At 44.4% G+C, this 23,970-nt stretch overlaps 1 protein-coding gene across 1 annotated transcript in view; it reads right to left on the bottom strand.

The window, feature by feature from the left end:
* The window catches only part of LOC133114796 (medium-chain acyl-CoA ligase ACSF2, mitochondrial-like), a 28,309-nt gene extending 18,365 nt beyond the window's left edge, over positions 1-9,944 (bottom strand). The window contains exons 1-7 of the mRNA XM_061224447.1: positions 9,777-9,944; positions 6,865-7,060; positions 3,459-3,587; positions 2,805-2,858; positions 1,190-1,308; positions 698-860; positions 279-374 (exon numbers count right to left, since the gene is read on the bottom strand). Coding sequence (XP_061080431.1) covers positions 279-374; positions 698-860; positions 1,190-1,308; positions 2,805-2,858; positions 3,459-3,587; positions 6,865-7,060; positions 9,777-9,895 — 876 coding nt within the window. The 5' untranslated portion in view covers positions 9,896-9,944. The remainder of the gene's footprint in view (positions 1-278; positions 375-697; positions 861-1,189; positions 1,309-2,804; positions 2,859-3,458; positions 3,588-6,864; positions 7,061-9,776) is intronic.
* Between the last annotated feature and the right edge of the window lie 14,026 nt (positions 9,945-23,970).

Here is a 23,970-nt window from a genome sequence, read left to right as displayed (position 1 = left end):
TCACAGCAACAAATAAAAAAATCTCAAGCCTGATATACAGCTAGGTTTTATTGCCTAAAGTTCACTGTCAGACTAACCCGTCAACAAGTTCAGAGGTTTTCTGAGGATAATAGTAGACTGGACCGGATTCCAGGCTGCCACACCCTAAATTATGACCAAATCCTACTTGCCTGAAATGTGTGATAAGATATACTTTATTGAACCCTGTGGGTTAATTTGTCCTCTGCATTTGACCCATCCTAGTTACTTAGGAGCAGTTTGTGTGCATCTCTACTTACCCTCCAGGCATAGCCAATACGTATCCCGACGAAGTAGGCATTATTGATGAGGTTGTGGTGGGACAGAGCAGCACCTTTTGGCCTCCCTGTGGTGCCCTGCACTCACACGGACAGATAGACAGACAGAAATACTGAGAAATGATGTTGTCTCTCTACCAGGGATATCAGGCTCAAAACACAACAGACTGGTTTCCTGTGTATAGCAACATTCATCTGCTTAACTGCCGACTGGCTAGAGCCCACATACTTAATCTCTAATGCCACAATAGGCTCCTTCCTGAAATCAAACCTCAATAACTGGAGACACTGTGGACCACCAGGAGTGGAGTCTGAGCCCCCTGGTCTTGGCAGTATCCATGTGTCTCTTGACTGAAAGGCAGCATGGAAATCACTGCGTTCATATAGAACTGATACTGTACCGATGTGAACAGGATGTTAATGGGTTCATCGAAGGATAGTTTCTTCTGCAGGATATCCAGTTCCTGCCGATGGTGGCTGTCTGCCGCCTGCATCACATCGTCCATGTGGAACATTCCAGTCTGCCGGCTGTCTGTCACAATCACCATGCGCAGGTCGGGCAGTCTAGAGACACAGGCGTGAGAGTGTGTGTGTGTGTGAAAAAGAGAGTGAGTGAGAAAGAGAGAGAGCATTAGCTCAGAGCCATTCTGTGCCAAGGTAATTAATGTCTCTGGAACCATATCACGTGTTAATTTCCAGATTTTCCCTGAACTGAATGAAATTTGGAAAATGTGCGCTGTGAGATGCGGCGTGACCACTGCTTTATAAACGGCACAATACAGAATAGAAGACTAACTGACATTATATTTATGTGTCAATATACTGTATCAGTGTCTCAGGACTGTAGGTCAGGGCATCAGTGAGTTTGTATGCGAGTGCAGCAGGGCGCATACCTGGCACTCTTGAGGCCTCCAGGCATTGCTGTCTCTACCTCAGGGCAGAGCTGCCTCAGCATGTCACAGTAGTTCTGGGTCTTGAACTTCGTGGGACACACGATCGCATTGCATTTAACCTGCAGCCATAGGACAAGGCACAGGATCAGGAAGCAGCCAAGAGCCTGATGTAAATGGTAAATGGCAGGCATTTACATAGCGCCTTTATCCAAAGCACTGTACAATTGATGCTTCTCCATTCACCCATTCATACACACACTCACACTCCGACGGTGATCGATTGGCTGCCATGCAAGGCCCCGACCAGCTCATCAGGAGCAATTGGGGGTTAGGTGTCTTGCTCAGGGACACTTCGACACAGCCCGGGCGGGGGATCGAACCGGCAACCCTCCGACTGCCAGACGACTGCTCTTACTGCCTGAGACATGTCGCCCCCTGTGTGTGTCTCTACTTCCTGACTGCAGGACCCAAGAGCTTTATTTGGGTTGGTTGTACACTCAAGGTGTAGGGGCAGAGAACAGTATGGTTTCCAGATGCTCCCTAATTCCAAAGCCAAGAGCCTGATGTGATTCATAAGTGTGCTATGCTGTACTGTTTTTGCTGCACTGCACTGAGGTATTCTGGGGTCACTATACAAGCCCTGTGCCAAGAGTTATGCTGCAAACACCACCCCTTTGACACCTGCCTTCTGGAAAATTCCAGCTCCCTTTAAATAACATACCAAGCACACAGTCGGGGAAGTAAAGTTAAGGTGAAATATGGTTCATTTCCTAATCCTGCAATTTTAATGGATGAAGGTGAATGGAGCAGGAAACAGACTATGGAAAGCAGAGGTAACAAAATGCAAAAACGCTGGGGACTTCGACATTAAAAACAGATAACAGAAAAAACACAAAACACTTCATACAAGGCAGGTTGGGTCCATGGATTCATGCTGTTGGTGCCAAATTCTGACCCTACCATCTGTATGCCTCAGCAGGAATTTAGATTCATCAGACCAGGCCATGTTTTTCCAGTCTTCAACTATCCAGTTTCGGTGAGCCTGTGCCTACTGCAGCCTCAGCTTTCAGTTCTTGTTCCCTATTCTGATGGTTGATGTGAACATTAACTGAAGCTCCTGACCTGTATCTGCATGGTTTTATGCATTGCACTGCTGCCACACGATTGGCTGATTAGATAATCGCATGAATCAGTTGGTGTACAGTTGTTCCTAATAAAGTGAGCAGTGACACTCTGGCTTCCGCTTTATTCTGGTAAATAGTGGTTGTTTTTAAGGTCTGGAATCTTAATAGTATGAGAGGTGCCAGTGAGTTAGAGGACACTCCCATTGAGATAGATACACACAGACAGACAGACAGACAGACAGACAGACAGACAGACAGACACACACACACACACACACACTCTAACACTGCAATTGCCTGACCAACTTTTTACTCCATTTCTTATCTGCCGACCACCATGAGGAGGCCCTATGAAGTTTCCCATGGCCAAATGGTGAATGAAGAATTAGTCGTTCCCTGACAGCACACACGCACACATGCAGACCGGCAACCACACAGAGACACACACACACATAAACACTGAATACTCACGCACACCACCTTTTACCCACCTTATTCAGGGCATATTCCAGCTCCTGAAGCTGATAGGCTGGGTTCAAAGACACCTGCAGAGGATGACAATTGAAGGATTCAAATCTATGAATTGACATGCAGTTTGTCTTGCATAACAATTGTAAGGTCAATGGAGCTACATCTCCATTCACTCACAGGAACTACAGTGATGTTTCCAGAACCGCCCCTTCCGTGATGTAAACATAAAAAAGGGTCTTGTTAAAATCAGAACCTCTTCGAACGACCAATTGAACCAGAAGTCATCGCACCACACACTGGAAAACACCCCGAGCTTGTGTGTATCCCTGCTGAATCTGTTTATGTTTTTGATCCATCGAGTACATTCTGTTAGTTGTGTATGTACGTGAATAGGTTCTCCATCTATCGCATATATTTTACGCAAGTTAATCTACACACTCTCTCTCACTCTCTCTCCCCCACTTGCAGCCAACTCAAACCTTCCAACTCAGAACTTTTCAAGTGCTATTTATTATTCAAAAGCAGACTGGCTCCTTATTTATAAGAATACTGAATAAGAAAATATTTTGAGAATGTTTTTAGATGCTCATCAATATATAATGGAAGATTGCTGGCACCCTAGCTAGTCCCCTACACAGGGAACTAGTGGACTAAGTGCAGTGGACAGGGCTCACCAGTAGGATGCCGGCCTTGGCTGTGGCGAACTGGACCAGGATCCACTCGTAGATGTTCGGCCCCCACATCCCGAGCCGGTCCCCCCTCTTTAGCCCCAGAGCAAGCAGCCCAGCAGCCGCCTGGTCCACCTGTAAGGCCACACACCTCCGTCAGCCCTGTGGCTGCTGTGTGCCCTACTGCGGCACCTATTCAATTGTTCTTTTCACAAGAACATCTTCAAAAGAACTACACTGCCATTTGAGGTGGGGGCGACATGGCTCAGGCAGTAAGAGCAGTCGTCTGGCAGTCGGAGGATTGCCAGTTCGATTCCCCGCCCGGGCTGTGTCGAAGTGTCCCTGAGAAAGACACCTAACCCCCAAATGCTCCTGACGAGCTGTTCGGGGCCTTGCATGGCAGCCAATCGCCGTCAGTGTGTGAGTGTGTGTACGAATGGGTGAATGGAGAAGCATCAATTGTACAGCGCTTTGGATACCCATTACACAATTGGTTCAATTAAGTCAATCTCACACAGGAATCCTATTTCAGTTGTTCTATTTGTTTATCATCAGATGACTGAAAAACAGAAAATTAAAATGAAATTGCATCATAAGGAAGCCAAAGTCAGAAGAGCTGTGTCTGAAACCTCATACTAGCTAGATTTTCATTGAAACATAGATTGTGTAGTATGTAAAGTATGCGATTTTGGACATAACCCAAGTCTTCACACCTTCACGAAGCAATATGAATATCGTTACTTTTCATTTTGAAGGGCAGATGATGCTTTGCTCATGTCAGGCAGAATGCTCTGCCTGTCGCTGTGGATACGTCGACAGGAAATGATTCATTTCTGATGGAATCCCCCATTAATAAAAAACCGCATAACTATTATGTAACCTATTTTAGTTCAAATAAATGGTTTGCTGGGATGACATCAATGGCCTTGAGGTCTAGTGACTATCCACTATCTAGTTTTTCTATCCACAGATATTGTTCAACTGGCCAGCTTCGTCTCTGGTTGTTGCAGCGTTTTACCAACCTTTCTTGGAACGAGTGTAGCTGCAAATCTTAGGGCTGCTGCAAATCTACACTATTCCCATGGTCATCGTGATGTATCAACCCCTTATTGGATACAATGCTATCACATGACTGATACATATCATATACTTTCAGTTAACTCAGTTAAGTTAGTCTCCCAGTTCCTGCCACTGAAAAACATCCCCACAGCATGATGCTGTCACCACCATGCTTCACTGTAGGGATGGTATTGGCCAGATGATGAGCGGTGCCTGGTTTCCTCCAAACATAATGCCTGGCATTCATGCCAAAGAGTTCAATCTTTGCCTCATCAGACCAGAGAATTTTGTTTCTCATGGTCTGAGAGTCCTTCAGGTGCCTTTTGGCAAACTCCAGGCGGGCTGCCATGTGCCTTTTACTAAGGAGTGGCTTCCGTGTGGCCACTCTACCATACAGGCCTGATTGGTGGATTGCTGCAGAGATGGTTGTCTTTCTGTAAGGTTCTCCTCTCTCCACAGAGGAATGCTGGAGCTCTGACAGTGTGACCATCGGGTTCTTGGTCACCTCCCTGACTAAGGCCCTTCTCCCCCGATTGCTCAGTTTAGCCGAGCGGCCAGCTCTAGGAAGAGTCCTGGTGGTTCTGAACTTCTTCCATTTATGGATGATGGAGGCCACTGTGCTCATTGGGACCTTCAAAGCAGCAGAACTTTTTCTGTACCCTTCCCCAGATTTGTGCCTCGAGAAAATCCTGTCTTGGAGGTCTACAGACAATTCCTTTGACTTCATGCTTGGTTTGTGCTCCGACATGCACTGTCAACTGTGGGACCTTATATATACAGCTGTGTGCCTTTCCAAATCATGTTCAATCAACTGAATTTACCACAGGGGGACTCCAATTAAGCTGTAGAAACATCTCAAGGTTGATCATTGGAAACAGGATGCACCTGAGCTCAATTTTGAGCTTCATGGCAAATGAAGTATTCATGGCTATGAATACTTATGTACATGTGATTTCTTAGTTTTTTATTTTTAATAAATTTGCTAAAATCTCAAAAAGACTTTTTTCACATTGTCATTATGGGGTATTGTGTGTGGAATTTGGAGGAAAAAAATGAATTTAATCAATTTTGGAATAAGGCTGTAACATAACAAAATGTGGAAAAAGTGAAGCACTGTGACTACTTTCCGGATGCACTGCATACCAAAGAATAAGAATGTGAACAACAATAGTTTCTATTATGGTTTATTGTACGAATGAATGATAAAATGTAACAGCTAACATTAACAAGAGTTAAATTCTTATAGAGAATAGATACACCATGTGAAGATACTTATCAGTAAATTTATCAGTAAAACGTAGAACAAGTGAGAGTGGGAAGGGGGCTGCTGGCATTGGGCCAGCATCTTGTGACCTTCGCCAGAATAGCCCCCCTTCCAATGACGAGTTTTGAAAAGGGTATAAAGATTGGAATGGCCAAGAGATGTTAACGCTCTAGTTTCTAGCTTTGTCTTGTGTATTACTCTTCTGGACAAAGATATTATTGCAATAAAAAAAAAAACATATTATCTTTTCCCAAGAACCAACCTGTCAGGCTTACAAACCTTCCGAAATCATTACAGCATGTACATTTGGCATGCAGTCATGCAAATATTTTGGTACGTACTAGTGTTCATGATGACATCTATCTTAACAGATGCACCAGGACCTGTAGAATTGGAATTGGAATTACATGGAACTGCATGTGGTGACACGTATGTAGGAATAGAGCCCATGCATTTTTAAACATGGCAGGTCATCCTTATTTTTTCTAAATATGAAAATTATATATTTTTAAAAACGTAACCTATGTTGTTTTTTTCTCACAAATCAAATATAGCCTGAGCGGCCCAAATGAGAGAGGAACTAGCAGGTATTTGCAGATAAATTAAATTCACATTATCAAAAAATATGTTAACCAAAGTATTCATCTAAATAAATTTGTAAATTCTTCTTGGTTTACATCACAGGACATTTTGGAATGCTATGAAAATATTGCTCGCTTGGCAATGTGCACTTATGGTATGATAATAGCTGGAGGTAAACTATTTTATATAGCATGTTTCTGAGGCGCTTATAAAGATCTGGTCTTATTTCTTGTAACACAGACACCAGAGATAGTTCCTCTTTATTTTATGAACCCTATTCACTTTACTAAGCCTCCATGGTAATATTGGCATTGCGTTGTCTGTCCTTTGTAATTATGGAGGCTAGAGGTGAATACTGGTGTGTATTTGCGTGTGCATGCATGTGCGCATGGCGACCCACATAAGTAAATGGCCACCAGTTGCCTCTGTGTCTGATAGGACAGTAAGAAAGGTTTAGAGGCCTTAGATGATTGATCGTTAAAGAACAGAAGGTGGAACCAGACTCACATCCTGTTGGAACTGTGCGAACGTTTTGCGGATGCCGTCCTGCAGGAAGACCACAGCCTCGCGGTCAGGCCAGCGCTCTGCGGTGTTCTGCAGGGTTTGGCCAATGGTTTGGGACAGCAAAGATCTGGAGGAAGTGCCGTGGACATAGCTGGTGGTGACCTCTGGCACACTGGGAGGACTGTCCACATGGAGAGCACTGGAGGGGGGCAGGGTAATGGGAAAAGATTAAATGAGAAATGGGTGAAAGAGGTTGAGATTACTTTTCAGAATGTTCTTCTTTTATTTCAATTATTCTGTTCAAATCATACAAATGATAATAACACAGCAATTATATAAAATTGTAGCGTGGGTGGGATTCATGATGAGCAATGGAATTCGATGTTTTTGCTCAGGAAACACATAGTCTTGAACACTGTATAACTGGGCCCTTGTTCGGAGTTGCTCAACACATGAACAGGTTTTAGTTTACGTTATGGCAGACCAGGAAATAAGACTTTGCTATTACTATAGACCATCGTTTCAGTTTTACGACATTCCTGGCGATTACAGTTCATATTGGATAGTAGCGGGAGTGAAGTGTGAGTGAAGGGGAAAGTTTAAACAGCTCTGGGGCACGTTTAAACAGTGCCCGAAATTTAGGAAATGGACAGGATTTTTTTTTGCACGTCTCACGAACTGACTAGCTATCTGTAGTCATTACAGAGGTCGCAGGAATAGCTACTCTCGGGTATATCTGTTTACAGTCTAGGGACCCAAGCAGACCAACATAGCTACGACTGTGCTCGACATGAATAAACTACCATGCGGAGCCGAGGGATTTACCAACATAGGTCTACGGGTGCTATATGCCGTGATACAGTAAGTGGAAATAATCATCCTCTCTAGACCAGTTCGAGGGGGTAAACCACGCATTCCCTGTGTAACATTAAGTATCAGTAAGGAAAACCAAACAGATCAAGTTTTAACAATTTTATTTTACCAGGCAGGTTACATACACGTAATTACATACTCGTTCCAAATCAAAAAACATTACAACGGAAACCAAATTACGGAGTCTTAAAAGTCATACCTGGTAATAAAAAGCTACATACGGGAGTCTGGCTACAGACACCCTGTACGTAGAAATTACGTGCACTGTGTGCATGGGAGGCTGATTGCATTTTCCCAGATTGCTTAGTTTACTGTCCTTAAATCCAAAATCTGGCCTTTGATGTTAACCCTAAAAATGAGTCACCCATCTGTAATTTGGAGCCACGCCTCCCCAGGAAACACAGGGGGGTTGAGGCACATGGCGTTCACTGGGGCAGAGCCCCACACAGTTTCTCCTGGTTGGTTATGATGTCCAGGGTTTGCTGTTGCAGAAATAAAACAGTCACACTGAAACAATCAGAATAATACCAAACATGAATATTATCTAAAATGACTTTGTCATGAAACATCCAGTGATGTACACATCATTTAGTGACTGAGTAAAGAGGGAGAGAGTAATAAAGGGGGCTTCAGAAGAAGGTCAGGGCCTAGCAGGAAGTATTTCCTCCCAACCTCTCTGTGCCGTAAAGAATGTTGCCCCGTCGTAACGAGTTTCACGGCTGGAGGCCTGAGTCTTCCCCCACAGGCTCCTGCCCATATGGGTGCGGAGATAGTGGGGGTTAATGGCGCATGCTCCTGGGTTAAATTACTTTACAGCCACATATTCCACAATACCAGAGGAAGCCAGCAAGCTGACCAGCCCTGACTGATAATGCCAGATTTCCGCCTTACACCAACATTTCCTACAATTTACATTTTTAATCTGATAATTGTCCTTTAAATGTGTAAATATGTCACTATTTTGTCTATACTAACCGCATAGGCTATAAGCATACAGTACAACGTTACATTAAAAGTTATTGTGGTGGATGCATTTATAATAAGCGGGAGCATTGTGGAAAACAACGTGCCCCAGCTTTGTTAGTTGTACAACTGCATGGCTCGCAGTTTCTGCTTCACAGTGATATGTGCCAAATAATTACCACACCAGTCTACATGTGTCCGCAAATAATGTTTATAAAAGTGCACGATTTCGTAATGTAAATATAATGAAATTCCTAAGGCATGGGATACTGAATAATACCTAATTCTGGAGAGCTCGCTATGTCTGACGGTATTGAGTTTTTATTTTTATTTTTTTATTAATCGTTGTATTAATTGAAAATCAATAGAAGACACTGCTTTGTGATTAAAACTGATTTTTGTAAATTGTATTCACCATTCAACACGACGTGATGAAACCGCATGTTAATCCTCGATGGATTAGTCAGATCTCGACACATTTGTTAATCAAGGAAAATGAAAGAAAACAGTTTGAGATCAATGATTGGTTTAAAGGAAAGTTTTGCGCCCCACCAATTCTGAGCTCACGCGACGTAACTGATCATCAGTTATTTGAAAAACACTTTGGAGAAAAAACATAACTGCAGAGTGCTAAAACACAGCTATTGATGAAGTTTTCAAATCGTCCTGACTCTCACGCAAATGTATCTACGCAAAATAACCATGTTTACAGCTTGCTAAATTCATAAAAACGTCAAATCTAAATAAACGTCACGATCACCTCGTGATTTGACGAGTGTCTGAACAACCAAATGAATTCCAACAAGTGTAATATCTTACACGCCTTCAAAGGACAAGTGGGACGCGCACACATTCATCAAAAAATTGTTAATCCATAATTACATTAAACTACATACCATACAACAGTGGTTCCCAAACGTATTCCTGGAAATCTACCGTCCTGCTGCCAATAGGCCAAATTAGGGTGCAATCTCCAGGACGGTAGTTTACATAAAGGGCGCAATATAGAACATAAAAATATCCAGTTAGTTTGTAAATTCTAAACCCACGGAATTATGGCCAGTAGGCGTGTTGCTCACCGATACGCAATACACTGCAGGATGGATCGCTGGGGACGCGAGGGGGTCCGTGGAACTTTCGCACACTTAGATAATCTAAATACGGACTGAACTTTCCTTAAAAGTATGATGGATGACATATTTACGCACGCAGTCTCTCTTTCGGAATTCGATACTGCGAATCGAGCGTTCCGTTGTCGGCTTCAACTCAAGAGCCTTGTTTGAGGAATTTACGTCAGAGCTGCTTATTTTTGGTGAAGGCGTGATCAAGTTGAAGATGGCGCATACGAGTGCAGCTGGAGTTTCAACAGATTACAGGAGCAGTTTCACTTTTTCCAGTTCTAACTACTTCGATTCATCCATCCATCCATCTCTCTCTCTCTCTCTCTCTCTCTCTCTCTCTCTCTCTCTCTCTCTCTCTCTCTCTCTCTCTCTCTCTCTCTCTCTCTCTCTCTCTCTCTCTCTCTCTCTCTCTCTCTCTCTCTCTCTCTCTCTCTCTCTCTCTCTCTCTCTCGGCAGTGCCTTTAATTCCCTGTTTCTTTTCCGCGATTGTTTTGGAGGATAAGTAATCAAAACAAACATTCTTTCCGCGATGGAAACAATTAAAAGGAGCATATCATTGCATTTAGCCTCCTTATATTTTTAACTAGCGACAGCACTGATAAAAAAAAACTAATTTCAGTCACTTTCAACTGCTTTGCATGAGATATTGGTTAATTTATTTTCTGTGACATTCATATTTACTATTAATAATATGTTTGATGATTTATTGCTCTGGGGGTTGAAATAGTGTGATTCTTGTTGCAAAGATTATTTCAGTGCATCTTCAAGCCCAGATCTGTGTTCATGTCTTGCACATGCCACAATAAGATCTGCACAGCCGTTGGGCCTTTGAGCAAGGCCCTGAACTTAACCCTGCATTGCTCCAGGAGGATAGTCTCCTGCTTAGTAACTGTACGTAGCTCTGGATAAGAGTGTCTGCCAAATGCCAATAATGTAATGGTTGGTGTGGTGTGGTGTGGTGTGGTGTGGTGTGGTGTGGTGTGGTGTGGTGTGGTGTGGTGTGGTGTGAAAAGTCTCACCTTGTCTCCCCATAGACCAGGGGTGTCAAACTGAATCCCCAGGGGGCCGCAGTGTCTGCGGGTTTTTGTGGTTTCTTTTCAATCAGCTGCCAATTAAGGCTGATTTTGACACCTGTGCCATAGACTATCTCATTGTAGCGTTTGTGTGTCAAATGAGTTTGTCAAACAAGCCTGATTTAAATGGACTTAAGTTGCCAGCTGTAGTCACTCATAATCACTCTCCAGAAGTTAAGCGGCCATGCCACAAAGAAATGTGTCACAACTTACTACATCACCAAAATTGATAATTCAAGTTGCTGTATTTACATTTTTTACCCAGCAGATTCTGTCATATTTCCAGAAGACCTATAATAATTGTATAAAAGAACCAAAATGCATGAATATTTTTTGGGACAAAGACATAAGTGTTTCAATCATTCCATCCCAGAAAAGTAAGAGTGGTAGAAATCATTGGAAACTCAAGACTGCCACGATATACATGCTCTTTACAAGTGTATGTAGACTTTTGACCACAACTGTACAATAATCTAGTCAAAAGCAGAAAATATTTTCAGTGAGAAAAAAGCTTTCACTTTCACCAGAGACCTGTTGTCAAAAGGGTTCAAGAATAGTAACCATTTTATTTTGGGTATAACATATTCAAGCTTGTGTCAAGAAAAGGGGTGATACTTAAAGGGTTAAAAAAATGTGGATTATTAAACCAAATTGAAGTGGACTCAATCTGTTGACTAATCAGAGGGGGGAATATATGGAAAGCAGTGTGTACAGTAACATGGACCTTGTCTAAAACATTTGTATTGCATAATGACATGATAATTGTCAGAGATTAAAACGGGATTATAAAAAAAGTTTGAAGTATGCAAACTAACCAAGCAGATTTTAACGGTAAATTAAATTAAATAAACTAAAGGTCATGAGGTCAGCAGTTCCTGCCTTCCTGGTGTCTGGTTTTTGTTTCCCCTCCCTCTTGTGTGTGTGTGTGTCTCCCTCTGTCTGTGTGTAGGTGAGCCTACACCAACTGGCTGTAGGAGTGGCTCATGCTGGCTTCAGGAATCTCCGCCCCCATGCACACCAGGCTCAGATTTCCTCATCAGCTCCAGTATAAGAGGGTGACTCTGAAGATCCCCCCTTGCCAGATTGTCTGTTTTCAAGCAATGAACTTTCCTCAAGCCTCTCAGTTCTTCAAATCAGCTAAGGAACTTTTTTGCAGTAACTTGTACTCGGCTGTATCTGTTTTTTGACCCCCCCAGCTCCTTTTTGTTCTCAGTCAGCCGTAGCCTTACTTTGTGTTTGGACTTTAACAAGTGTTCTTTTCTCGCTAGCCTGCTAGTAGATTTCTGTTCTCCAGACTCCCCCCCTCTCTTGCACCCCTGAAGACTCCTGAGTTTTTACCCCTGGATTTTTGTGTACCTCTGGGCTGCTTTCATTAAAGACTGTTACCACTTTTACCAGTGTCCGAGTGTGTATTCAGAGTTGCTTTTTGGTCCGCCATTTTTGTTACCTCATAACAGTACGATCTGGCCACATGGACCAAGCACACTCTGAATCTCCTAGTACACCCCCCAGTGCAGAGGCCATGCCCTGGCAACAAGCAATAGCATCCCAGAATACACTCATTGGACATCATGACCAGTTACGAGAGATGATGGATCATTTGAAGACTTTAACCCTCACTGTGAGTCAATACGGGAACCTGTTGGAACAAAGCCCAAACTCCACCACCAGCTCCACCGGATCCACCCGTTCCAGCAGCTCCCAACCCTGGCCTGATTCCCCGAGAGCCCCTGATTCCCACTCCCCAGCGTTATGCAGGCGAGTTAGGCAAGTGCAAGTCTTTTCTTTTGCAATGTAGTTTGGTTTTTGAACAGCAAGTTTCATCGTATGCTACTGATAGGGCTAAGGTTGCCTATATTATGGGGTTATTGGTAGATAATGCTCTAGATTAGGCCACAGCTGTCTGGGACTAACAGCCACACCTGTTTGCCTCATGTACTAACTTTATGGCCGAAATGCGTAAAACCTTTGACCATCCAGTTCCTAGCCAGGACTGCTCTCAGAGGTCGCTGTCCATATGTCAGAGGAGCCGTAGTGTAGCCGAGTACTCAGTTGAATTTCGCACACAAGCAGCTGATTCTGGTTGGAATGATGAGTCTCTCTGTGGGACTTTTCTTCGAGGGCTAAGTGAGGTTTTAAAGGATGAGTTAGCTACCCGCGATGAACCTCAGACTCTAGATTCCTTAATATCTATTGCGGTTCGTTTAGATAACCGCCTCAGAGAGAGACACAGAGAGAGGACTCAGAGTAGTGCTTGCTTTTCTAGAGGCCGCAGTCAGTTCCTGTCTCGAGTCCAGGCCCCTGTCAAACCCCCTTGTTCTAGTGAGCCCCCAGTCTCCCCCTCTGCCACCCCCGCTGAGGAACCCATGCAGTTGGGCAGAGCCCGCCTTTCCCCTGAAGAGCGCCAGAGGCGTATGACGGCAGGCCAATGCCTCTACTGTGGACAGAAGGGACACTACATCGCCTCGTGCCCCCAGTGCCCAAAAGGAAGAGCTCACCAGTAGCCGTGGGTGTACTGGTGAGTGACCCTTCGCCCTCAGACTGCCCACGACTACAGTTTAAAGCCACCTTACTCGTTAAACAGCTGAACTTCCCCGTGTTGTTTTTAATTGACTCCGGGGCAGAAGAAAATTTCATGGACCGTGACGTGGCTCGTCAGCTCAACACTCAGACAGAACCGCTGGAATTCCCCCTTGACGCTAATGCACTTGACGGGAGACTCCTTGACAGGGTAACTCACAAGACCAGTCCCCTTCAGCTTTTGATCTCTGGCAATTTGAATTTTGAATTTGAATTGATTTGTTTATAATGTCGTGGACAGTCCCCATTAATTAACTGTAAACAGTAAATGGAGCAGCTTTAGCCTACATGACTAATTTCCAGCTGTAGTCCCCGGCCAGTTGCCAATAGGCTCCCTAAAATACATTAGTTAAAAAAATAATAAAATTACAGTTGCAGCAAGCACAAACAAATGGAGCAAGACATACAAACATATCAAGCACAATTGGAGCAAGCACAAACATGCGGGGAGACAAGACATGCAAGCACAAATGGCAGCAACATCAATGCAGTACATGAGAGAAAACAGTACAAGGGAAGAGCAAATAGTCATAGCAGATATACAGACACAGCAACATACAGACATAATAGCATACAGACATAGTAGCATACAGACACAGCAGCATACAGGCACAGTAGCATCCAGACATTGAAACACACACAGACATATGCAGGTGGGTAGCAAAGATGGAGGTGTACATAACACACGTCACATCTGACAGAGATTAATGTATGCAGTTCTAGTTATCGCAAAGCCATGTTTTAAGGTGTGTTGTAAAGGTGGAGTATGTATGTATATTTTTTATGTAGGTAGGTATTGAGTTCCAGTAATGTATTGCTATAACAGAGAATGATAATTGACCAAATGTACTTTTCCTAAATGGGACTAAGAAGTCGCCTCGTGTGGTGCTTCTGGTGATCTGACTGGTATTGTTACATTATGAATTATTATATGGATTATGAATGAGTTAAGAGGAGGAGGAGCAGTGTTATGCAAGACTTTGTAGACCAGGCAGATGTTTTTGTATTTGATCACATCTTCCCAGCTCAGAAGTTTACAGTTATTTAGGATGATACAATGATGAGAGCTGTTAGGCTTCTGGTCCAGGACTTTAAGGGTTTGCTTGTAGAGAATTGCTAGTGGCTTGAGTGATGAGCTGTTAGTTTGTCCCCAACTTGTCAAACAGTATGTCAGATGTGACATAATCATGGCGTTCATGTATAATTTGGCAGCATTAAAAGGCATTACATTTCTGATGTATTTAAAATTAGTTAGGCTAAACTTGACTCTTTGGCATACTTTCTTAATGTGTGCTTTGAATGACAGATTGGAGTCAATAATGATACCCAGATATTTAAATTGTGGCACAATGCTAATATTTTTACTTGAGATTGATATATTGGACACGGTGTTACATTGTCTTTTAGTGAAAAACATTCCTACAGTTTTATTTACGTTAAGTTGAAGGCATGAACGGTTCAGCCAATTTGTGATCTGATCCATAGCTGTGATGAGTTTATGTTTGGTCTTGGCATGCACATACATTAGTGTCATCTGCATATAATTGTGTTTCAACATCAGGGCAGACAGATGGCCGATCATTAATATATAGGCTAAACAGAAGCGGGCCAAGTATTGATCCTTGAGGTACACCGGTGCATAGGTTAAGAGCTGATGAACGGTGGTTGTTCACAGAAACATGTTGGCTTCTACCAGTTAGGTATGACTCAATCCATTTGAGTGCTAACGAGGAGAAGTTAAAAGCAGACAGTTTGGCAATAAGGACCTTATGGTTGACTGTGTCGAAAGCTTTGCGAAGGTCTAAGAACACAGCACCGACAACACCTCCTTTGTCGACCATTGCGCGGACCTTCTCTAAGAAGAAACAGTTAGCTGTTTCAGTGGAGTGATGGGCCCTGAAGCCAAACTGCATGGGATGGAGATTAAATGGACCATTATTTAAGAAAGAAACAAGCTGCTCTGATACCCACTTCTCAGCAACCTTGGAAATCACAGGTAAAATGCTGATTGGGCGATAGTTGCATATGTTCTGGGGATCATCTGACTTGAATATGGGAGATACAATTGCAGTCTTCCAGGTACTTGGGAATGTCCCCTGTAATACTGACAGGTTAATAGTTTGTGTGATAGGGGGGGACTATGTATTCTTTCAGAGATTTAAGCATTATTATAGAATCCATACCATATATATCCTTCGCCGTTGAGGTTCTAAGAGAATTAATGATTGCTTGAGTCTTAAGTTCAGAGATGGGTTGAATGCTGAAGGAAGGCTTGCTTTCGTCAACCTTAATAATATTTTCTGCTGTTAAGGGGAAATTCTGTGCGATTTCGGCTACAGAATTGATAAAATATTCATTAAAGGCTACAGCTATTTGTGCTGGGTCTTGCATTAGCTTACCATTCAGTTTCAGCTCTAACTGGTTCCTAGGGCTGTGGTTGATCCCCATTACATTCTTAATCTGTTCCCAGATCAGCTTTGTGTTACCCTTTGCCTCATTGATAATTGTTATAAAAAAGTTGGCTTTGGCCTTTCTGATTGCTTTGGTTACTTTGTTACGTAATGAGGTGAACCTCTGCCTATCACTATTTAATTTAGTCTTCAGAGCTCTTTTCAATGCAGAGTCTCTTTCCTTCATCAGGTTAAATATTTCAGTATTGAGCCAAGGAAGTGCATTGTTTTTTTTCTTTCCTTTCACTTTTCTAGTGAACTCCTCAACTAAACTATGTAACTTGGTTGTAAGCGTTTTGCAATCTGCTTCTACGTTGCTCCCAGTAAGTATATTTTTCCAATCAGTCTGCTGAACTGCTCTTTCAAAATTGACCATTTCATTTTTTGGAATCCTAAGTTGCTCCACAGGTTTATGAGAATGATGAAAGCGCTTCTTTGTGAGTTTTCTTGACATTAATGTCAAATTATGGTCGGACAGTCCATTAATAAAATTGAATGTCTTAACAATTCTTTCAGGCTTGTTGCTGAATATTAAGTCTATCTGTGTCTGGGAGGATGCAGTTATTCGAGTTGGTCCTTCCATCAGTTGCGTAAAATCCAAACTATCTGTGACCTGCTTAAGGGCTTTCCTATTAGTCTTATCTAGCCAGTTACAATTCAGATCACCAAGTAGTATTACCTCAGTTTTAAAATCACATGCTTGAAGCAGCTTTTTAAATGTGATGTAAAAATCATTATTGGAATGAGCACAAAGGACATTTCAGGTGAAAGCATTATATTCAGTCCAATACATTCTAAATCATGATTAAAAGGCCAGCATATTTGATGACAGTTGATATGGTCTTTGATATGGATCATGACCCCACCCCCCTCTTCCCTTAGATCTGTCCTGTCTAAAGGTGTTATAGCCTGGTACATGTAATGCAGCAGATGGAGAGTTGCTATGTAACCACGACTCTGACAGGCATTGAAAATCTAAGTTAGAGTTACTAAGAAGATGATGCACTTGTTCAGCCTTTGGGGTGAGGCTACGGATGTTAATATGTCCTCCAAAAATACCCCTGGGTTTGAGCCGTGGGTCCCAGATCACCTGAGAGTGATTAACAGTTTTAAAAAAGTTCAGTCTGCGATGTTTTTTAAAAAAAGGGTTAATGTTGCTTCTGTAAGCACTGTGGGCCGTACAGAACGGATCTCGACTCTCCGCGACAGGTACGCCGGTAGCCGCCGCTCCCGCACTCTGCCCGAAGTCGCCCTTGCGTCTGGTACCGAACCCCGCCACACCAACTCCTTCTCCCAATACGCCACGCTCGGTCCGCCTGGCATCGTCTCCCCCGACCCTCGACGCAGCCCCCGGACAGCAAAGAGGTGGAGACGGATTAGTAAGGATGTGACAGGTAAAACCAGCAGGTTCACTGTTTACCATGCTTACCTGAGAGAAGGTGTTATTGCTCCAGTAGATCCGCCAGGTTGTTGACTTCCTCATTCGCATTAACCGGACCAGGGCACTGATGAATATCTCCAGATAAAAGCAGGCAAATGGCTATGATAAGCTTGCATGCGTCTAAATTTCTTTTGATTGTTTTGGATTTGTATCTGACGCGGTTGAGCTCAAGATGACGCGCAAAAGTACTCATCAAAACGGCTTTGCCAAATCCAAAATGTTTGACGTTCATTCCGATCAAAACTTCACCTTCTGATTGTGTTTTTACAAACATTTAAAAACCCGCAATTAAAATTATGGGGGGTAAAACCAAAAAGACCTGTAAAGTTTAAAAACATCACAAAAGTGAGAAGGGCTGCTGACCCTGATTATATCCCTTTGACTGTGTCAAGCCTAGCAATCACCATGAGACTATTCAGTTCCACCTCATTAACTCGCCCAATTCCCCAGTGGTCCTTGGCCATCCCTGGTTAAGTCAGCACAATCCCCACATAGATTGGAAATTAAACCAAGTAGTTAGTTGGAGTTCTTACTGTCACTCTACTTGTCTTCGTTCAGCCAAGCCCCCATCTGAGCGCCTCCTGGAGACACCCACTCCTACACCCCCAGACCTAGCCGCCATTCCTGCTGAGTATCATGACCTTGCAGAAGTCTTCAGTAAAGATCGGGCCCTTTCCCTGCCACCTCACCGCCCCTATGACTGTTCTATTGACCTTCCTCCTGGAGCCCCCCTCCCTGCTAGCTGCCTATACAACCTCTCTAGACCTGAGAGAGAGACCATGGAAACTTATATTAAAGAGTCACTCGACGCTGGCATCCACTTCTTTATTGGGGGCGGGCTTCTTCTTTGTAGGCAAAAAGGATGGCAGTCTCCTCCCTTGCATTGATTACCGTGGCCTTAATATCACCGTTAAAAACAAATACCCCTTACCTCTTCTGTCTTCAGCCTTCAAACTCCTACAAGGAGCTACAGTTTTAACCAAACTGGACCTGCGCAATGCCTACCACCTCCTGCGTATCAGAGAAGGAGACGAGTGGAAGACGGCTTTTAAGACACCAATGGGACATTTTGAATACCTTGTAATGCCATTTGGATTAACAAATGCCCCAGCCTTCTTTCAAGCTCTAGTTAATGACGTCCTGCAGGATTTTCTCAATCGCTCTGTTTTTGTGTACCTTGATGATATACTAATCTTCTCTCACTCTCTCGAGGAACACGTTCAGCATGTCCGGGAGGTCCTTCAACGACTCTTGGAGAACTGTTTATTCGCTAAGGCAGAGAAATGTGAGTTCCATAAAGACTAAAGATAAAGTCTTTTTTGGGATTCGTGGTGGAGGGTGGAAGAATCAAGGCCGACCCTGAAAAGGTGCAAGCTGTTGTTGACTGGCCACGCCCCTCCTCTGTTAAGCAGCTTCAGAGGTTCATTGGATTTGCCAACTTCTACCGCCGTTTCATAAAAGACTTCAGCAAGGTAATTGCCCCACTCACACGTCTTACCTCACCAGCTGTACCTTTGGTGTGGTCCCCTGAAGCAGAGCAGGCTTTTTCTGATCTCAAGAGGAGAGTCACCTCAGCACCCATTTTAGTGCAACCTGACCCCTCCAAGCAGTTCATTGTAGAAGTTGACGCTTCAGAAGTGGGGGTTGGGGCAGTGCTTTCTCAACGTTCACACCTAGACCTGAAAGTTCACCCATGTGCTTTCTTTTCTCGCCGCCTCACACCTGCTGAACGTAATTATGATGTAGGAAACCGAGAGTTACTAGCCATAAAGTTGGCTTTAGAGGAGTGGCGACACTGGCTAGAAGGCTCTGAGCACCCTGGACTGGACAGACCATAAAAACCTCGAGTACATTCAAGCTGCCAAAAGGCTTAATCCTCGCCAGGCCCGTTGGGCATTGTTTTTCGTTTCAGATTCACCATAACCTACTGGCCCGGCAGCCCCAATGTCAAGGCTGACGCCCTTTCCGTCAGTTCCCTGCTGAAGATGCTGCTCAGAGTCCGGTCACCATTCTGCCATCATCCTGTGTGGTCGCGGCTGTTTCTTGGGACATTGAGAGCTAGATCCTGGAGGCACAACGGAAACAACCTGATCCAGGTAATGGTCCCCCGGACCGCCTGTTTGTCCCTGATTCCCTCCACTCGCAGGTTCTCCAATGGGGCCACACCTCACGTTTTTCCTGCCACCCGGGAGTTACAAGGACTCTAGGCCTTCTTCAACAACACTTCTGGTGGCCTAAGATGGAGAGGGATGTGAGGGAGTTTGTGGCTGCCTGCACTGTGTGCGCCAGAGGGAAAGCCTCCCACACTCCACCTGCTGGACTCCTCCGGCCCCTCCCCACTCCCAGCCGCCCGTGGTCCCACATAGCCCTGGATTTTGTGACAGGCCTCCCGCCATCCCAAGGTAACACCATCATACTTACCATAGTAGATCGATTCTCCAAGGCGGTGCATTTTGTTGCACTCCCAAAACTTCCCTCTGCGCTAGAGACTGCTAATTTACTCACAAGCCATGTGTTTCACCTGCATGGGATTCCTCTGGATATTGTGTCTGACCTAGGACCACAGTTTGTTTCCCATGTCTGGCAACAGTTCTGCCACGCACTTGGCGGTCAGGTGAGCCTCTCCTCTGGCTTTCATCCCCAAACCAACGGTCAGTGTGAGAGAGCCAATCAAGATCTGGAATCAGCCCTGTGCTGTGTGGCTGCTCGCAACCCTTCAGCCTGGAGGTCCCATCTCCCCTGGATAGAGTATGCCCACAATTCTCTGACCTGCGCGGCCATTGGGATGTCACCCTTTAAGGCCATGATGGGCTACCAGCCCCCCCTTTTCCCAGTCCAGGAGGATGACATTGCTGTCCCCTCGGTGCAAGCCCATCTTCGTCGCTGCCATCGGATCTGGAGGGAGACCCAGGCAGCCTTGCTCCGCACTGCTGAGCACAACCAACAGATTGCTGATCGTCACAGCGACCCCGGCACCCGTGTATGAACCAGGTCAGAAAGTTTGGTTGTCTGCTAAAAATATTCCCCTCAGAACTAACTCTAGGAAGTTATCTCCACGTTTCATTGGCCCATTTGAAATCTCTGCTATTATTAACCCATGTGTGGTTAAACTAAAGCTTCCCCGCTCCATGAGGGTTCATCCATCTTTCCATGTTTCCCAAATCAAGCCTGTTTCCTCCAGTGACCTTTGCCCCCCTGCCGACCCCCCCACCACCACCCCGGCTCATCGACGACCACCCCGCTTACACAGTCCGCCGGCTTCTGGATGTCCGCCGACGTGGGTGTGGGTATCAGTACCTGGTGGACTGGGAGAGTTATGGGCCCGAAGAACGCTGCTGGATCTCTCGTTCGCTCATTTTGGATCACTCACTGGTACGGGATTTCCACAGGACCCATCCTGACAGGCCGGGTGGGTCGCCAGGAGGCTCCCGTTGAGGGGAGGGTACTGTCATGAGGTCAGCAGTTCCTGACTTCCCGGTGTCTGTGTTTTTGTTTTCCCTCCCTCTTGTGTGTGTGTGTCTCCCTCTGTCTGTGTGTAGGTGAGCCTACACCAACTGGCTGTAGGCGTGGCTCATGCTGGCTTCAGGAGTGTCCGCCCCCATGCACACCAGGCTCAGATTTCCTCATCAGCTCCAGTAAAAGAGGGTGACTCTGAAGATCCCCCCTCGCCAGGTCTGTTTGCAAGCAATGAACTCTCCTCAAGCCTCTCAGTTCTTCAAATCAGCTAAGGAACTTTTTTGCAGTAACTTGTACTCGGCTGTATCTGTTTTTTGACCCCCCAGCTCCTTTTTGTTTTCAGTCAGCCGTAGCCTTATTTTGTGTTTGGACTTTAACAAGTGTTCTTTTCTCGCTGCTAGTAGATTTCTGTTCTCCAGACTCCCCCCTCTCTTGCGCCCCTGAAGACTCCTGAGTTTTTACCCCTGGATTTTTGTGTACCTCTGGGCCGCTTTCATTAAAGACTGTTACCATTTTTACCAGTGTCCGAGTGTGTATTCAGAGTTGCCTTTTTGGTCCGCCATTTTTGTTACCTCATAACACTAAATGGGTTGATCAGCTGATCAACCCTTTCCAATTAGGGTGGGGAGACCGTCTAATCTACAGTGGGCTCCAGAATAAATCTTCACAAAAAGTGATATTTAAAAAGAATAGTTATTGACATAATTTTCCAACATGCATAAATTAGTGCACTTTATTAATGATTCAATGGAATCAACCAAATTTAATTTAAATTTTTTAAAATTAAAAACTGTATTTACCCAAAAAATAGATCTGGTTTAATAATTTGTGCAAACACCCCTCACAAACATGACAGCCATGTGTCTTTTCCTATAATTTGTGATAAAGTTAGAAACCATATTTGGAGGAATATTTGACCATTCTTCCATGCAGAACTTTTCAGTATAGACAACAAGTTTTCATGGGATTTAAGTCTGGAGACTGTGATGGCCAGTTATTGTTATTGTCCTGCTGGACAATCAACCTTTGACCAAGACTCAGCTTCCTACTAGAGGACACCAAGATTTCCTGGTATTGCGTTGAAATCATTGTGTTATTGATCTTACATGGTATTCTCCCTTTTCTCTCCTCTGTAATCAATACCTCCCTTTCTTCCGGCACTATGCCCTCTTGATGATACAAGAAGAACAATCTTCACGATCCCAACCAGTCCGGCTTCAAGAGTGGCCACTCCACGGAGACCTCCCTGCTCGCTGTCACCGAGGCACTCCACTCTCTGCCTGCTTGGCCGATATCTCTGAATGGATGACTTCCCACCACCTGAAGCTTAACCGTGGCAAGACTGAGCTTCTCTGCATCCTCTCTGACAATCGACCTCTCACTGATTGTTGAAGACTTAGTAGTATCCTTCTCCTCAATAATCTTGGGGTGACTCTTGATAACCACCTCACTCTCACCCCACATGTATCCTTTACTGCCAGAACCTGCCAGTTCTACACCGTATCCGTCACCTACTGAGGGAGGAAACCACCCAGGTCCTAGTCCAGGCGCTTGTCATTTCCCGTCTGGATTACTGAAACTCCCTCCTGGCTGGTCTCCCAGTGCCATCAAGCCCCTCCAGCTGGTCCAGAATGCTGCAGCCCACCTGACCACCAGTCAGCCCAGGTCGGCTCTTGTCACCCGACTCCTCATTGGCCTCCACTGGCTTCCTATTGTCACATGCATCTGCTTCAAGGCGCTAGTGTTGACATTTCAGGCTTTACAATTTCTCCCTACACCCCAGTCCGATCTGCCAGCTCTGGTCGCCTTGCGGTTCCCTCACTACGAGCACCTGGTGGTCAAGCTGCACATTCACACCTGTTTTCCGTTCTGGTTCCTCAGTGGGGGAATGCCTTGCCTACCACTGTCAGGACAGCAGAATTCCACTCCATATTTTGCCGGAGACAAAAAACACCTTTTCAGACTAGACCTTAGTCCTCCCTCCTGATCCCCCCCCCCTTCCGATTTCCCTCTTATCTAACCCTTAATAAAGCAGAGCTAAACCGATAACAGGTACAGGGAACCTGGGGTAGCGAACAGAAAACAGAAAGACGAACTAGCAACAAGAAACCGAAAATGACAGATGAGACACAGGGGAGAGAAATGGCAGAAATGACAGGAAGGAAGTCCATATAAGGAGTTTGGAGATGAAGACATTAAATGGGACACAGCTGAAACAAATGGATGAAGGCGACTGGAGCAAAAAACGGACTACGGAAAGCACAGAGGTAACAAAAAGCAAAAACGCTGGGGACTTAGACATAAAACACACAACAGAAAAACACAGAACCTCTTCATGCATATTTTACTGGTTATGGATTTGATGCTTTTAACCTGTGAAAGAACCTATGCACTTGTAAGTCGCTTTGGATTAAAAGCTTCTGTCAAATGACTAAAAGGCAAAATGTAAATGTAATCGCTGGACCACTGGCAGCAAAACATCAATGATTCACTGTGTATGAAATGTATTGAAATAAAAGTATATTGTTTTCCTGTATGCTTGAACATAAAATATAGATCATTATCGATCATTATTGCTTATCATATGCAGCCTTTTTTCTCCATTTTTATTTAGGGTACCAATAATTCTGGAGCCCACTGTAAATAGTTCACATTTAGTCCAGAAGGATTCAAAATGGCTGATGTAATTTCCACCAGTTGCAGTACAGACATTTTGAAACCAATGGTACAGATTGAAGAGGTGAGTGAAACGTCCATTACCTTGCCTCAAAGTTGGAATAGGGCTAGAAAGAAGACAATTTTGGCTGCAGGTCTCTATAATTGAGGTCAGAGACTCAAACTTAGCATAAAATGTAATTGATTGTCTGGACATTACATCATCTTTTCCCTCTGTGCACTATCTTGGTGTAAACAGAGGGGTGAAGATCAACAACTTGAGTTTACAAAAGTTATCTTGTCAGGCTTTAGTCTTCCCCAGCTCTGACAATCCTCTGCTTACACTACTGAATTTCAGTCAGACAACAAGCAATATTTATTCAGGTTCAATGCTTAATGCAGCTTAATGCAGGTGCATACCTCCTCCCCCATCCTCTCATCCCGCACCTCAACCACCTGCAGGGCACACACAGGGCAGGTCAGTGATTGATAGCAAT

Source organism: Conger conger, chromosome 16 (assembly GCF_963514075.1).
Source record: "Conger conger chromosome 16, fConCon1.1, whole genome shotgun sequence".
In the NCBI taxonomy this organism is placed as follows: domain Eukaryota; kingdom Metazoa; phylum Chordata; class Actinopteri; order Anguilliformes; family Congridae; genus Conger; species Conger conger.
Note: the sequence above shows the minus strand (reverse complement) of the source record. Positions and strands in the feature narration are given on the sequence as shown.